This window comes from Leguminivora glycinivorella, chromosome 4, assembly GCF_023078275.1.
Source record: "Leguminivora glycinivorella isolate SPB_JAAS2020 chromosome 4, LegGlyc_1.1, whole genome shotgun sequence".
Classification (NCBI taxonomy): Eukaryota; Metazoa; Arthropoda; class Insecta; order Lepidoptera; family Tortricidae; genus Leguminivora; species Leguminivora glycinivorella.
In genome coordinates this window covers 7,089,166-7,105,082 of record NC_062974.1, presented here as the reverse complement: position 1 = coordinate 7,105,082, position 15,917 = coordinate 7,089,166, and the positions used below count along the sequence as shown (strand labels likewise).

The window sequence follows — 15,917 nt, the reverse complement described above, 5'->3', positions numbered from 1 at the left end:
CAAGTCAACAATTCTCTAAACGAGTGTCACACCCTCTTACAAATTTACGAATAGACACATTGCGGTATATTTTATCATATTCACTAATATTCAGCGATTTCAACCCTTAATTTGTACCACGAAATGTTTAGTGCAAGTAGCAGTGATAGTGAAGAAGAATTCATTGTAAGACGTCCAAGGACATATAGGGAAAGAATAAATTTAACTTTGACCATGACGGATTTTACATTTAATCAAAGGTTCAGAGTGAGTAAATCTACCGTCGAATATCTATTGCAAACTATTGGTGGAAACCTTAGACATCCGACAAGAAGAAGTCATGCTCTTGATCCTAAACAACAGTTACTGACTGCTTTAAGATGGTTGGGCTCAGGATCCCAATATCACATCACTGGCGATGCTCATGGTGTTTCCAAAATGACAAATTTGCCAAAAAGAATGTTTTTGTTTTCGTGAATGTGGTTTAAGATGGTCATTTTGTCTTGTAAGTCCATTGTAATTAAATATAATCAATCTAATTCCTTCGTAAGTATTGCGTAAAAAGTGAAACTACCTTCAATATCAAGAAGCTAAATAAATTGTTACATATTTGTAGTTGTAACATTACAATTTTTCGCTTGTATATTTTACAATTCACAGTCCTACAATTTTATAGGTGTCATGACATACCCTTATTCTTTGTGATACGCTTTCACAAAAGTGACTTATTTGTACACTGCACACTTGTAGCGAACACATATTTGTAATTATTGTGGTACATTATTATGTTTACAACTCAACAATTTTGTCGAATTGTACGCTTGTAAATTTTTGTGGGATAGGGCACTGTGCCTGATAGGGATAGGGTACATAATTTTCTGCTACATGAAAATTCCAAATCACAAACATTAAACAAAGCAATTTCCTCTAACTATTAGATTGGCGGCCCGCGATGGATCAGCCTGTGGCACGTTGCGGGGATGTCGACAATGTATTCGCGTGGTAATCCGGTGGGCACCACATAGGCCGTCACGGCATTGTCGTTTGTGAAATGAAAGCTAATATTCAGCGTCCCCAGTGTCAGGCCTACGTCACTCGTTCCGTTCGCGGTCGCGCGTCAAATACCTACCTGCTAGCATTTGCCAGGCCCCGTAGCCGAATGGCATTTCTCCGACGCCAAACGAAAGCGATACGCCGCTGGCTCTGTCGCGCCAATACGCAAGCGCGATAGAGATAGATATCTACTAGCGCTTCGTTTCGTGAGCGTTTCGTGAGCGATTGTGCCATTCGGCTAGCCACCCTGGAGGTAACAAGTGGCCGAGGGGCACCACGCGCCCGCCTGTGTAGTCGTGTAGCGCGTACCTACTGTTCTTCTGAGTTTTACGTAATAACTTATTAGTATTAGTTAAATAAAGCGTAGGCATTTGTCGTTTTGCGGGCAAGTGAAGGATCTGTTACGTTAGTAACTTATTAATAATCTGTGCCAGTGTGTTTTTTTTTTTATGAGGAACAGGTAAACCATTTGACCGCAATCTCACCTGATGGAAAGTGCCGATGCAGTCTAGGATGAAGCATGTTTACCCAAAAAATGCAGGAAATAGACATGCAGGAAGTGAGTTCCCTCAAAAACATAACTCTCGTTTGCAGACGTTTCTGCATGTTAAAAAAAACCGGCTGTGCGAGTCGGACTCGCCCACCGAGGGTTCCGTACGAAGTTTCTTTCAAACTACCTAGTTAAAATAATCTCATGTTTCTCTTATTAACTCTAATGACTTGACTAGAAGACTAGAAGCTAGAAGTACTAATGAACATTATTGTGTATAGCGCCATCTCTGTATAGTATGTTGGGTTTTCAGGGATAATTCTTTATAATGTTAACCGATTTAAACAGTTTTTACTTTATTTGAAAGTAGATGGTTAAATTGAAAGTAAAAATCTGAAATAGTATTTTATACAATCGTGATATAATACAAAGCTTTTCAGTCGAGTACCATGTTTAGGCCACGAAGCTTGCTGAGTGGCCTAATAGTACGGTACGAGAGTGAAAAGCTTAATTATATCACTATTGTATACAATACTTTTTCTATGAGTCATCATTTTCATCATCAATGGACGAAAAATATCATCATTCAAGTTAAAATTAATGTTAATAGCGTCGTTCACCGTTGTATCAACATCGAATTACCTAGCAACCAATTGTTTATAATAACCGTCTCTGATTGGCCGATAACGCGACAGATAAAAAAAATGTGTTTCAAATGCAGAAAAATTTGCCAGGTATCGCAAATTAGTATAGAAATTGTATGAAATTCTATTTTTGAAATTATTACAGTTAACTAAAAGTCAACTATAATGAGATTATTGACCGCAGCGAAGCAAGGGCTACGTTTTAACTCAAGCAATTTGCTTTTGTATGTCCGGATGTCTCGCTCTACAGCTCGCATTTCCCAACCGATTCGCGTGAAATTTTGTGACCAGATTCTATGACTCAATATAATTTTTTTGTCGTCCCAGATTTTGGAAATTGTTAAAAATGACAAAGTCATGGGGCCTCACGCCTTAACTTTTAGCCATATCGATATCTTAAAAGTCTTGTCTTTTAGATGCATGTATATAGAGTGCTTGGCAAAAAAATCAGACGTTTTAGAACACAGGTTTAGACGGTAGATGTAAAAATATGTAATTTTGCAACAGAATAAGCATTTTAATTTCACCAATCTACGTATGTGTTATGGTGGCTCAGTGGTAAGTCACCGTGCTTTTTTTCAAATTTCTAATCACCAATTCACCAAGTTCTGCGTTCGAATCCTCCAGGTGCCATAATTTTTGTATTTTTTTTGCATTTGAATTTTATATTAATAATTATATTTTAACCAACTAAAGCGATAAATACATTTTATATACTTATAATCATTTTTTTTTCAGTAGAAAGTAAAATCCTGTTTGCTTGTTGATCGAAATTTACATTTTTATGTCCGTATATTTCCCTCTATTCAACCGATTCTCGTAAAATTTAATTATGAAACTATTTATATTTATTTTTTATGATCCAGTGTTTAATAATTTTGAAGTACGAAAAAAAATTATTATTTATAAATTATAAATAAATGTAATGCCGAAGATGGCAAAAATAAGTACTAACCAATTTGATTATAGAAAGGATGAGCTAAGATAATTATGATGCCTCTCCTCACGTCACAACGTCACGCCACAATATTCTCACAGATGGCGTTAAACAGAAGATAAAAACTTACCTCGGAAAAATCAACAAAATTGTGTTTGACTAAAGAAAACGGAGTGGATTCCCTCCGCGCGGCATAAGCGAAACTTCGTAACATAAATTATGATAGCTGTTGGCAACAAGAAGAAAAATAATAAAAATACAAAAAGTTTTGCATTTGCCGGGAATCGAACCTAGAAATATGACTAGCGTGAGGGCAAAAATGTAACATGAATGACACTGCACCACCGCGGTTTATACTAAACGGTGCGAATTTAAGTGTTATGTGCTGCCAACTTTCAAGTAGATTGAATTAGTGAGTTGGTGATGCATCGTAGTATTTAAAATAGTTGGGTTAGAGTTTTCTTGTGACCCTTAAAAGCGAAAATAGGAAACCCACTTCGCGGGCTAGCGTTGACACGTTTACAAAACAAAACTTGATAACTAAACGAAAATGGACGACGAGGGGCGAAGCACCCACAAGGGGGCTCGGAGGCGAAGCCCACCGTCAAAAAGCCAACGTAGTACGTATTGAAAATAAGTTAGGTTAGGGTCTTTTTTACGACCCTTAAGAGCGAAAATAAGGGGGGGCTCGGGGGGCGCAGCCCTCGCAAAAAAGAACGACCAATTAAGTTTCCAAACTAAGTAAAGTTAAGGTTTTCTTGTGACCTTGAAAAGCGAAAATAGGCAACACACTTCGCGGGCTAGCGTCGACACGCTTACAAATCCAAAATTGATAAGAAAAACAAAACGGACCACGAGGGGCGAAGCCCCCCGCCAAAAAGAAATACCAACGTAGTACGTATTGAAAATAAGTTAGGGAAGGGTCTTTTTTACGACGCTTAAGAGCGAATATAGGGGGGGGGGGGGGGGCTCGGGGGCCGTAGCCCCCCGCAAAAAAGAAAGATCAATTCAGTATCCAAACTAAGTACGGTTAAAGTTTTCTTGCGATCCTTAAGAGGGAAAATAAGGGGGGGACAAAATAGAAATACCCATTAAGTATCCAAACTAAGTAAGGTTAGGGTTTTCTTGTGACCCTGAAAAGGGAAAATAGGCAGCCCACTTCGCGGGCTAGCGTCGACACCCTTACAAATCGAAAATTGATAACAAAACCAAAATGGCCGACGAGGGGCAAAGCACCCACAAAGGGGGCTCGGGGGGCGAAGCCCCCCGCCAAAAAGAAATACCACGTAGTACGTATTGAAAATAAGTTAGGTTGGAATTTTCTTGCGAAGTTTAAGATCGAAAATAAGGTGTGTAAGTATCCAAACTAAGTAAGATTAGGGTTTTGTTGTGACCCTGAAAAGCGAAAATAGGCAGCCCACTTTGCGGGATAGCGTCGACACGATTACAAAACAAAAGATAACAAAACCAAGGGCAGGACTATGATGCTTGCCATTTTATGACTTATCTACGCGGATAAAGCATCCGTCACGTTGTGGCAAGTTAGTCAGTGTGATATTGACATATATGTTATCCACATTGATAAGTGATAAAAGTGCAAGCATGATAGCCGCACAGTTTTTATATGTTAAATGCAGAAATTGCCGTTAAGGGCTTGAGTTGAGTGCCTAACTGCCTATGCGTACGAGTATATGTCGCTTGAAACTGTTGCTGTCATGAGGTCATGACTTGACTGCGATAATCACTAATTAACTTTCAGTTTTGCGTTCTCTAAGTATTTCGCGAAGGTCTACAGCTCCCAGAGCCACTAGTTATAGTTGAGTTGGAACTGCCATAGAGTATCCAACACTGAAAAGTTAGCACTTATAGTTTAGTCTGTGGTGTCCTAATTGACAGATTACAGTCGACGAGTAGAAAAAGTTTTTTTGTGAATTAATCAAACTTTCTACTTGTAGAGGTTTACAATCACAACTATACCAAATTTCAAGTTGATAGCATTAGTAGTTCTCGAGATATTTAGTAATGTGACAGACGGACAGAGACGGGCCATAAGGGTTCCTGTTGTACCTTTTGGTACGGAACCCTAAAAACAAACATTTTTTTTTTATAAATAAGCATTGTTTATTAACTCATTCAACAACACTACCCACAACCGCGTCTGTCATTAAAAAGCATTCCCGCTACGGCTCGTAGCACTACGTCGTAGCCAATATCACGGCTCGCTCGATACCTAGCCTACGGTCGTAGCTAAGCTGTGACTGCGTAAAGAAACAGGTAGGCACCCTGTGAAGAGAAGGGGACTATCGCTAGCGATATCAAAACGCTTTTTGGGTCTCTCTATCATTTTTCTACTTTTTTCCATGTTAGCGGGATAGTGACAGTTGCGTTTCGATCTCTTAGCGTTTGTGACTTTAGGAAAAACATTTTCGCTCGACCCGTACTTAAATATATGTCGGAAATTTGCTTTGATCTCTCCTACCATTTAAAAATATAAAAAAATCTTCAACTTTAAAATTGCAAGGCAATTTTGTCGCTGGCAACAAACATGTCGATAACGACGCGGTAATCCAATGACGCTGTCGGTAGTAATGCCACCTTGGTAACTAGGTATGTATAGGTAGTTCCACGGGAGTAGAGGTGAATGATCAATTGATCACACACAGCTACATGAAGTCCTGGGGCCCATTTCTCAAAAGTGAAAGTTACAGGTGCAAGTCTCTTTCCATCTTGTCATATTAGACATTGACTAACGGTTGTAAATTGTAAAGTGTAGCTTCGAGAAAAGGGCTGATTTTATTATAATGAATGAATGAAATGAGTGAGTAAGTGAGTCGCTTAACTTCAAAGTTGGGTGAATCCATTCTGCTTTAAGGGTGGTTAAATAAAAAATTATTGATACCGAAATATAACCAAACCAACCCAATAGATTTACCCAAGTTTGAAGTTAAGCGACACAAATTTAAATAAAATTGTTTAATAGTACATTACTACAGAGGCCGGGACAAAGGGGTTGCCGGCCGAAGACATTCGCGAGGCCGGATAGGTCTGAGGCGGGCAACCCCATTTCCCGCCGAGGTATGTATAGTGCTTTTCTCAAACATGGTATGAAATAAATAAAGTCTACTGAAAATAGTAACTTTGGATGGCTGTATCTCCTAAACGGTGCGTCGTAGCGCAAAAATAATCGAATTTTCGTTCCCCTTTGTTACCCCGTATACGCTTATAAAAAAACAAAAAGTTAAAATAAATTCAAAAAAAAACGAAAAAAATTTTTTTTGTATGAAAACGCACCCAAAATCAAATATTGTCTAGGGCCCGTACCAGTTGCAGTCGGCACGTCTATAAAGCCCCTTATAGTTTTTTTTTTTAATTGGCTAAATACCTGGATGTTATGTCACAGTTATCTGTGTTTGGAAATTAAAAAAGAGGACTTTGCCGGTCTTGGCCTGCAAGGTTTGTATGAAATTCCATTATCTATCAATCGTCCTTGCCGCACCTGCAATGTCATACTTCGCTGCCATTTATAAGGCACATAACATCAATATTTCATACCATGTTTGAGAAAATAAACTTTTTAATATTTCTTGCAACTCACTGCTTAACTTGCTATCGGTACAATAAAAACAACATTCATTTTAAAACCTCGCTGTCATTACCTGACAGTGTTGTGCGCGTGGCCTAATACATGTCTGATGAAACATTTTATAGGTCAGTTTATTGCTAGGAAACAATTTCTAATGAAACCTTATTTTATTTGAATGGGTATTATATAGGTGGCGTTGTTTCCTGGATGTTTGTTTAAACAAAGACATTACTTATTTCTGTTTTATAATAAATACAAAAAAAACAGCGAAATTTTTCTTGATTTCATATAACATTTCATCTTTCTTTTGGCCTCAGAAATTCGTTGTTAAAATCTTTTGGTCCCTAATGTTACACCGTGTATTTATTGTCGACTGACAAGTAGAGGCCAAGGTAGACCGAGTATTAGCCGGTAACTAATACTGCACGGGAAGCATGGTCGCGCGATAGACGATAAAATAGCAGGCCGTCCCTATCGCGCTATTTGTAAGTGCGATAGGGACGGCCTGATATTTTATCGTCTATCGCGCGACCATGCTTCCCGTGCTGGTAAATCCGCCGCCTTGTCGATCGCGACAAGTTAATCCGGTGTCCTATCATGTGGCCAGAGGGGCTACCGCCTGCACTGATTTTTTTAAATACCGGGCATATCTCTCTCGGCCACTCTCATCCTCCTTGCGTTATCACGGCATTTGCCACGGCTCATGAGAGCCTGGGTCCGCTTTGACAACTAATCCCAAGATTTGGCGTAGGCACTAGTTTAAAGAAAGTGACTGCCATCTGACCTTTCAACCCGAAGAGTAGCTAGACTTTATTGGAATTAGTCCGGTTTCCTCACGATGTTTTCCGTCACCGAAAAGCGACTGGCAAATATCAAATGACATTTCGCACATTTCGACCTCCGGAACGAAAGTCACACGCACTTACCGCTATAGGCTACCAGCGCTTCGCTCTCTCGGTCACTCTATTTACGCAAAAGGGAAAGGTGCAAGCATTTTACGAAATTCGGTATACGCGGTAGGCCTCTAGGTATCTAAGTTCGTTTCTAGGCATGTATAATATCGCTTGTATCTTAATCGAATTAGCTTCTTTCCTTAGATTGGCCTCGTGGGCTAACTTGTAGGAACTTATTGGGCATTCAATACGTATTGTCCAGGTAACAAAGTATTTAAATAGCACAAATCGCGAATTTCTGTTTGGCCCTATGGTTGACTGGTAGAGAATGTCTTAAGGCATTAAGTCCGCCATTTGTATTTTTTTTCAATTGTGCAATAAAGTTTTAAAAAAAATCCCGACTCGCAAATGTCATTGATCCATTTTTTTCCATGATTTACAATGTTTGCATTGTCAAATAGAGTGTCCACCTGTTATATTGGGGTGTCCCAGAAGTAAAGAGACAATAATAAATTGATTTTTTAAATAAAATAACTGATCAAAGTAAATAAGTTACGTATAATAAAAATTAAAAATATAATAAAATTAAACATTTTATATCAAATTTGCACCAACGACGCCTTTGTACCCAATTTTTCTCAGATTAATTGCTGCTCGCCGCATGACAGCTTTTCCTGACTTAGCTGCCACATTTTTTGCCAATCTGGTCCACCGATGTTTGAAAGCTGTTATTGATTTGGGCTTATCTGTTCGTTTTTTATATTCTTTCTTACATAACGCCCAAAACATTTCAATTCCTCGAGCTTGGGGCACATTTGGAGCATTATTACGCTTGAGTATATACTCAATCCCTGTGGACTCCAAGTACTGGGTGACTTCAGACGCGTAGTGACAAGTCGCCATGTCCGGCCAAAACACAACATCTTCCGTGCGATGATATTTGTTTATAAACGGAATCAATCGTTTAATTATGCACTCCTTGAGATAAACCTTTGAGTTCATAGATCCAGTACAAATATAAGGTTCAGATATATTGCCGTTTTGGTCAATCGCTTGCCAAACGAGATATTTGTTAAAAAATTTAGCCTTTGGCAAGACTCTTTGCGTGTAATCCACAGCGTCTCGAGTGGTTGAGTGGAAATATTGCTTTCCAGGCACATCGCTCGGGTCCACCGGTACATATGTCTCATCATCAATAATAAGGATTTTTTTCAATGTTTTCGCGTAGACTTTACGACATCCTTTTTTAGCACGCACCTCCTGGTCTTTAATGTACTTGGGAGCAGATAGCTTTGCATAGGCTTTCATATTTAGGTCGTGCCTTTTAATTCTAGATACACTAGACTTGGATATTTTTAATTTATCCGCCACGGCTCTGACAGATATCGAGGGAGCCTGGTTAAACGCCTTTTTTACCTTATTTAAGTTTCGAGCCGTCGAAACTACACGTGGTCTTCCCGGTAGGCTTTTGAAATTTTGCTCTTCTGTTTCTTCAAAACGTTTAATTATTCGATATAAGCTCGTTCTTCTCGATCCCTCTTGTGTAAAATGGTGTATTGTGTCTATTTTACCATGACACTCGTAATATTGAATAACTCGCTTCGCGAATAGCTCATATACAGCTCGTTTCATTTTCGAAAATCTTATGAAACCAATACGCAAATGCCGAATAATTTGACGTATTTGCTCATGTCAGTCGCCATGACAGTTTTTTTTCTTTTTTTGAAAAATCTGTTTTCGGCCAGTACGACATTAAAAAGTTGTCTCTTTACTTCTGGGACACCCTTTATATGGTAGGCGTGTTCAGTGTCATGTAGAACTCAACATTATAGTGTAATAAATAATGGAAAAAATGGATCAGTTACAATTGCCCCCAGTCGAGATGTGTCCCGCTGTACCTTATAAATATTGCAGAAGGTATAAAGAATGCACCATTGATATATTCAATAGAATAGTATTTTATTTTTCTGTATAGGATAGATTATATATGTCTTTGGTAATACATACTGAATTTTTATGAGTTCTTTATTCACTCTTCTTAATAAGCACAGTACCTACACGTTATATTTTAGTATACTTACAAATAATTTATTTTTCCCCTCACTAGCTCGGAAACACGTGTTTTGTCCTTTAATGGCAACGGGTAAAAACGCATTTTATCCACTAGTGGGTAAAGTAATTTGACCTTGAATAAAGTCAAATTAACTGCTTTAAAATTGGTTAAAGTAGGTGAATCTAGTAATAAAGATGATTTACCACCTGTGGAACTACTGGAAGCGGTGATAAACGCATCTTTTGCGTTGTAGTTTCCTCGCTATAGTGAGGGGAAAAGTTTTGTGTTACACTCGGGTGCAAATGTATTTTACTTCTCGTGTGTTAAAAAACTCGCAAGTTCAGGATTCTATTTCGAACCACTCGCTTCGCTCGTGGTTCAACTATAGAATCCTTTCACTTGCTCGTTTTTCAATTCCACACTCGGCGTTAAAATACAACTTTGCCCCCTTGTATAACAAATAACTATTGTCTATTCTTTTTATTATTCTAAATAGGATAATTTGGCCACAGACTAGTCAAGGCGAAAATGTGGACTACGATGGAGCGAACTCACCCAGAAGATTGTCTGTACAACCCTGATTTGAATGTTTGCTGGGTTATATGAGCTCGGAAATAAATGTTACATGAAGTATTATGTTTCTTAGACTACATCTGTCTATTCGGAGTTGTATAGGTCTTTGCTTATAACATTTGTAACATTTAACCTACCCACCTACAATATAGTATAACGTGAAAAAATAAACAAGACTAAAGCCCAGTTTTTCGCAATCATGTTTACTCCTTGGGACATTTTCGGTTCAGAAACCATGCGGGTTCGGGCACGACGAAACATCGGCCTTTGAAATAAAGGTCGAACGTATAAGTATATTGACTCGTTCGGGCGGGGCCTAGACTATCCCCCAGAGACTCCTTGATTCGATAATATGCCATCATTATATCTCTACCACACATAAGATATTGACGTGATTTTTGCAACCCAGAATGCCCGAAATTGATATAGCCTAGCCAAAATAAGTCGGGCCTCGTCTATCAAAATCGTCTGCAAGAGTTAATTAAAAGTAATTATTTCATCAGTTTGACGTTTAAAATAACATTTGCCGCTGATTTTGGACTGACTCTAGTTATCCGGCATTTGAAAGAAAAATCACGATAAGACTTTGAACCACTGTCAAACTGTTTTGTAGAAAGTGTGTATAGCTGTACGGCGGTACATACTATACTGTGATGTGTCTTCATACAAAAACGTAATTCTTGGCACTGTCATATCCAATCCATATTATATCGTACCTATTTGATGTAGATATATTAAAGTTTGTTAGGGAATACGAATGCACAATAAGGCTATGTTAAATGCAATTGTGTCAAAATGACAGTGCAAAGTAGTATGTTAGTGACAATGTCTCTATCATTCCACAGTGTTTTAAAATATGTCACTTATGCACTATCAGCTGCAAAAGTGCATGGCGAATTTATCAATGAATTCATTTATAAGTTCTCCATGAACTTTTGCAGCTGATAGTACGCGGATAAAACATTAACCATAAAGTTAGTTGTGCTTAAATGAATGCATCGTTAGGTTTTCCCACTTGTGCCTCAAAGTCTGGGGAAAACCCAAGCGTTGCTCCGTCTAACTACTAGATAAGTGATCTATAAACCGGGAATTCCTACGTCGCCAAGATTACACTACGAAAACGATACATGTTACGTATTATCCATACGACATACGACGTTTTAATAAGGGAGCTACTGCTGTAAGTATGGGTTTCCTAACGGTTGTTTTTTAATCTCTTCGTGTACTCTCAAAGTAACAAGTCTTATCCGATTAGCTTTCATTTCGCGGACATGAGGATAACTTAGTCGAAAAAGATGGGAAGCCTATTGAGCCAATAAATTAAGTCTTTCAGTGGCTGGATCAGTGAGTCTGTAACATAAAATCAAATATCCGATTGCGATCCGAAATTCCGATTGAGATAACATTGAACATGAAGTTTGCAAATGTACAAAATTCCTTAAGATGCATGTCTTACTACACTTTTAATCGAATGATCACATTTTGGAACGACTCCTTTGTTCAAAATGGGTTATACCAATACTTTGAAAGTCAATACATATATCTAGAGGTACAATTACACAAACAATCTGCAGTTTCGTTTATACGTTGGACACGACACGAACGTTTGACTTGACAACTTAGTGATTGGACTTTATGAACGAACCAAAAAAGATAAAATGAAACTAGGATGACAGGATGTACTAATTGAAAGGGCACCATAACCACATTTCATTATACATAGGTTATATACTTCTTAACTTTTACTCACGGCTATACTTAATTACATCCGGCAAAACATTACTTTTTGGAATAATGAACTACTTACAAATCCGCAAGCGCTCTCTCATTGTACCACGAATTACCTAATTAACTACGACTTCACAAGAAGGCTTTTGCGTAAGGGATTTGATTGGCCGCTGTAAAGAATAATTTTAATAACCTGCAATATTTTTTCAGCCTAAAGTTCAGTAGAGCGAATTGTCACCATAAAAGTTCTAGTTTGACGCTGCTTTAACATAGAAATGTGAAATAATGTGTAAAAAATTGAATTCGGTGGGGCAAATTGATTACATAATTTCGGTGATTTTAAAATGTCAGATTTCTTACGAACTATAAGGTTCTAATGGAGGCCTCCACCACCAATATTTTTTATATTTAGGCTAGATTTTAGTAAATTGACTGACATATTAATAAAGTAGTAAATAAAAATCAGCACCGAAATCAGGCACCGAACGTCATCCCTGAGAATCGCCCATATTGCATGTACGTACGTATATTATAGATTGTAGAAACCCTAGAAGATGGCTTTATCATGTCATCGTGCCACTACGTCACTTTCCACTACGACAATACAAGTATATGACAGATAGTTAGTGTGACAGTGTAAGTAAGCTGTATCATGACGGTACTGATTGATAGCTAACTATACCTGTTTCTACGGTATGTTTCATGAGAGTGTACAGTGTATATAGGGTAACAAGATTATTTACTTCCTGTTCATAACCTTCTATGTTTTTCTATGTCTATGGCCTTTATGTATTTCTATAAGTTAGTAATTAAGTAGGCAATGGATTAAAGACGTTGACATGATGATTTGCGCCAGTAAGGGATAAAACATACAAAATGCCTGACACTTCGAGACAGAATTAAGAACCAATCTTTGAGCATTTTAACAAAAAAAATTGTCTATTTATGGTATGTCACTGATACATGTAAAAATATTACCGTTAAGTGTGTTATATAATTAGATAAATCTATTTTTTTTTAAGTTGAAATTTATAATGCAGCAATGAGACATATTTGAAACACAGCGTACATAAATTCAGCTGAAATTAAAACGTATGTAACATTTTTGAAGAAATTACATTATAGCCACTGTTCACAATTTAAACGCACACGAAACACAAATAACTCTAGGCTACATTTCCCCAAGAAGCGTCACTTTATAAAGGTCTTAGTCTATTTTACATATTTGTACGATGTGTATAATTTTCACACTTAGCATTCTCTTCACATGAAATGGAAACAAAGGCACAAAGAAGCCCTGGCGCCAAGAATTTGTCAAGAGGCGACGGCAATAATTCAGCCTTTGTACCGCTGCGGGCTCTGCTTACAAAAAAAAAACTTCTGCAATACAATCTACAACAAAAACGATTGTACAGCTAAATTTTTGTAAAGCGTAAAGCGTTTATATAACGTACCTTTAGAATGCTTTCAAAAAGTTTTCAGGTTGTTTTTAAATTCCATGGCTAAATTGGTTGCCAAATATTTCAACATACTTAATATAGAAATATAGCTTTCGTCACACAAGATATATATGTCTATCTAGCTAGATTTTGGACTTTTACTAACTGTTTTAGCCAATAAAATCTAATTAAAATATTAGTTTCGTTTGTATTCCTCACAAGTGTGTTGAAAAACGTCGTATGAAACACGTGTCCAAGGCACACATTTCGCCTCGTGTCATCATCATCCTCCTTGCGTTATCCCGGCATTTTGCCACGGCTCATGGGAGCCTGGGGTCCGCTTTGACAACAAATCCCAAGATTTGGCGTAGGCACTAGTTTTTACGAAAGCGACTGCCATCTGACCTTTCGACCCGAAGGGTAAACTACTTTAGACCTTATTGGAATTAGTCCGGTTTCCTCGCGATGTTTTCCTTCACCGAAAAGCGAAGTAATGATCATTGATCAACCTAGGACTCGTGTCATAATTTACTCATTTTGAACACTGTATTTTGGGCCAGTTTTTTGCCGAATATTGCTGTTATCTGTAATAACGAAATAAATACGTTTGATAGATCCTTCAAAGCCTGTTGTTTTGTATGGATCTGAATGCTGGGCGACGAAGGTGGAGGATGAAAGAAGAGTGCACGCAGCGGAAATGAGAATGGTGAGATGGATGTGTGGAGTGACCAGAATGGATCGGATCAAGAATGAACATGGAAAGTTTGGTTGGCGTGGTACGGTCATATAATGAGGAGGGATGAATGGCAGATTAATTTTGATGGATGAAGAGGAGGGTAAACCCAAACAACGATGGATGGATTGTGTGAAAGAGGATATGAAAAAGAAAGATGTAAGTGTTGAGATGACGAAACATAGAGGAGAATGTAAGAGGAAGACGAAGGAAGAAGAAGAAGAGATTGTTTGATTGACATACCTGCACAGCGGGGTTGGCCCTGAAGTACGCGAACAGCGCCCCAGTGATGGCGAGCAGAGCGACGGCGTTGAGCGCCAGCTGCATCACGCGGAACTTGTGCGGTGAGCCCTCGTTGCTCACGCCCCGCATGTCGCGTAGCATCTGTTCACATATAGGTACTGCTTTCATTTGTTTTCATCATTACTTCATTACTAAGCTTAGAGATATATTACAAAGGAAAGAGACTTCTGGGTGGGACTTGAAATTACCTACGGGGCTAGCAATCCAGTAGTCGCTATACTATGCTAACAATACACCATAAATGAAATTAAATATAGATATTAGGATATCATAATATGAAATATAGATAGGTAAGGTGGATTAGGGTACTTACGAATGACAAAAAAGCTCTGGTAATTCCGAAAGGGGAATCTTGATATGATGGAAATAATGGTGATTTTTATGCGACTTTCGCAATTAGACGACTTTCGGAATTACCCTAATGCACCTAATATGGTATTTATTGTAAGAGTATTAACCCTCTGAAACAGGAGTCACATGGGAAATTCACCAGCAACGATGCATTATCCACTACATTCATTTTGAATCAAGCGTAAGTTACAATGGTTTTTATAATTATACATATTGGTAGTTCTTATTGTGTATGTGTACCTACTTATTGGTAGTTCATTAGACCTATACAAAAACTAGGTTTTTCTTTTTCGAATCTCCTTCGAATACGCCTCTTATTTATGGCAAAATGATGAAAAGAAACAAAAAGCCTTTCATAAAACAAACATCTGGCAAGAAACCAGGGAGGCTCGCTAGCTTGTTTGACAAGTATTAATTAACTTTTTTGTAATAACAACATCTCAAATTAATAAAATAATATTCTAGCTGTTTTACTGCATGATTTCTCAGTATGATTACAGAAATATTATAGAAGGATTACATTCCTAATGAAACTTCATAAAATTCATATTTTGATTTATTCTTACTAAAACGGTAGGTAGATAAAAATTATTTTACTTTGAAGAAACCTTTCTGAAAGACTACTTAAATATGTGCCTTTGTACACCATAACTATACTGTATTTCTATGTCCTAACTTGTCTTATGTACAATAAAGTGTTTACATACATACATACATATGTGTACAAGGTTTTAATTTAAGGCAATAGAGTGTATACAGTGTGTGTGCACTGGTCACGTTAGTCGCAGGACAGACTCAGCCGAAAGGTTCTCGAGTGGAGACCGCGATTCGGCACACGTGGTGTAGGACGCCGTGTGACAAGATAGAGAGACGACATCCGCAAGTTAGCTGGTGCGGGCTAGATGAGATTAACTGAAGATCGGGAGCAGTGGCGTGCATTGGGGGAGGCCTATGTCCAGCAATGGACGAAGATAGGCTGCTAACGATGAGAGTGTATACCAGTGGCAGCTGGTGAAAATTTCTGCTAGGCAACACTGAGCAAAAAGAAACCTACTTACATTAGGTACTTTACTAGTAATCAAACCTGTGGGAATCGGCTTGTATGGATCAGCCGCTGCTGGTGTATACATATTCTTGACACTTCAAACACTTATATAT

General features: G+C 38.0%; 1 protein-coding gene across 1 annotated transcript in view; it reads right to left on the bottom strand.

Annotated features, from left to right (window-relative positions):
- Window positions 1–15,917, bottom strand: part of LOC125225271 (atrial natriuretic peptide-converting enzyme) — a 181,743-nt gene that overhangs the window by 83,483 nt on the left and 82,343 nt on the right. Inside the window, exon 6 of the mRNA XM_048128888.1 lies at window positions 14,349–14,489. Within this exon, the coding sequence (XP_047984845.1) occupies window positions 14,349–14,489 (141 nt within the window). The remainder of the gene's footprint in view (window positions 1–14,348; window positions 14,490–15,917) is intronic.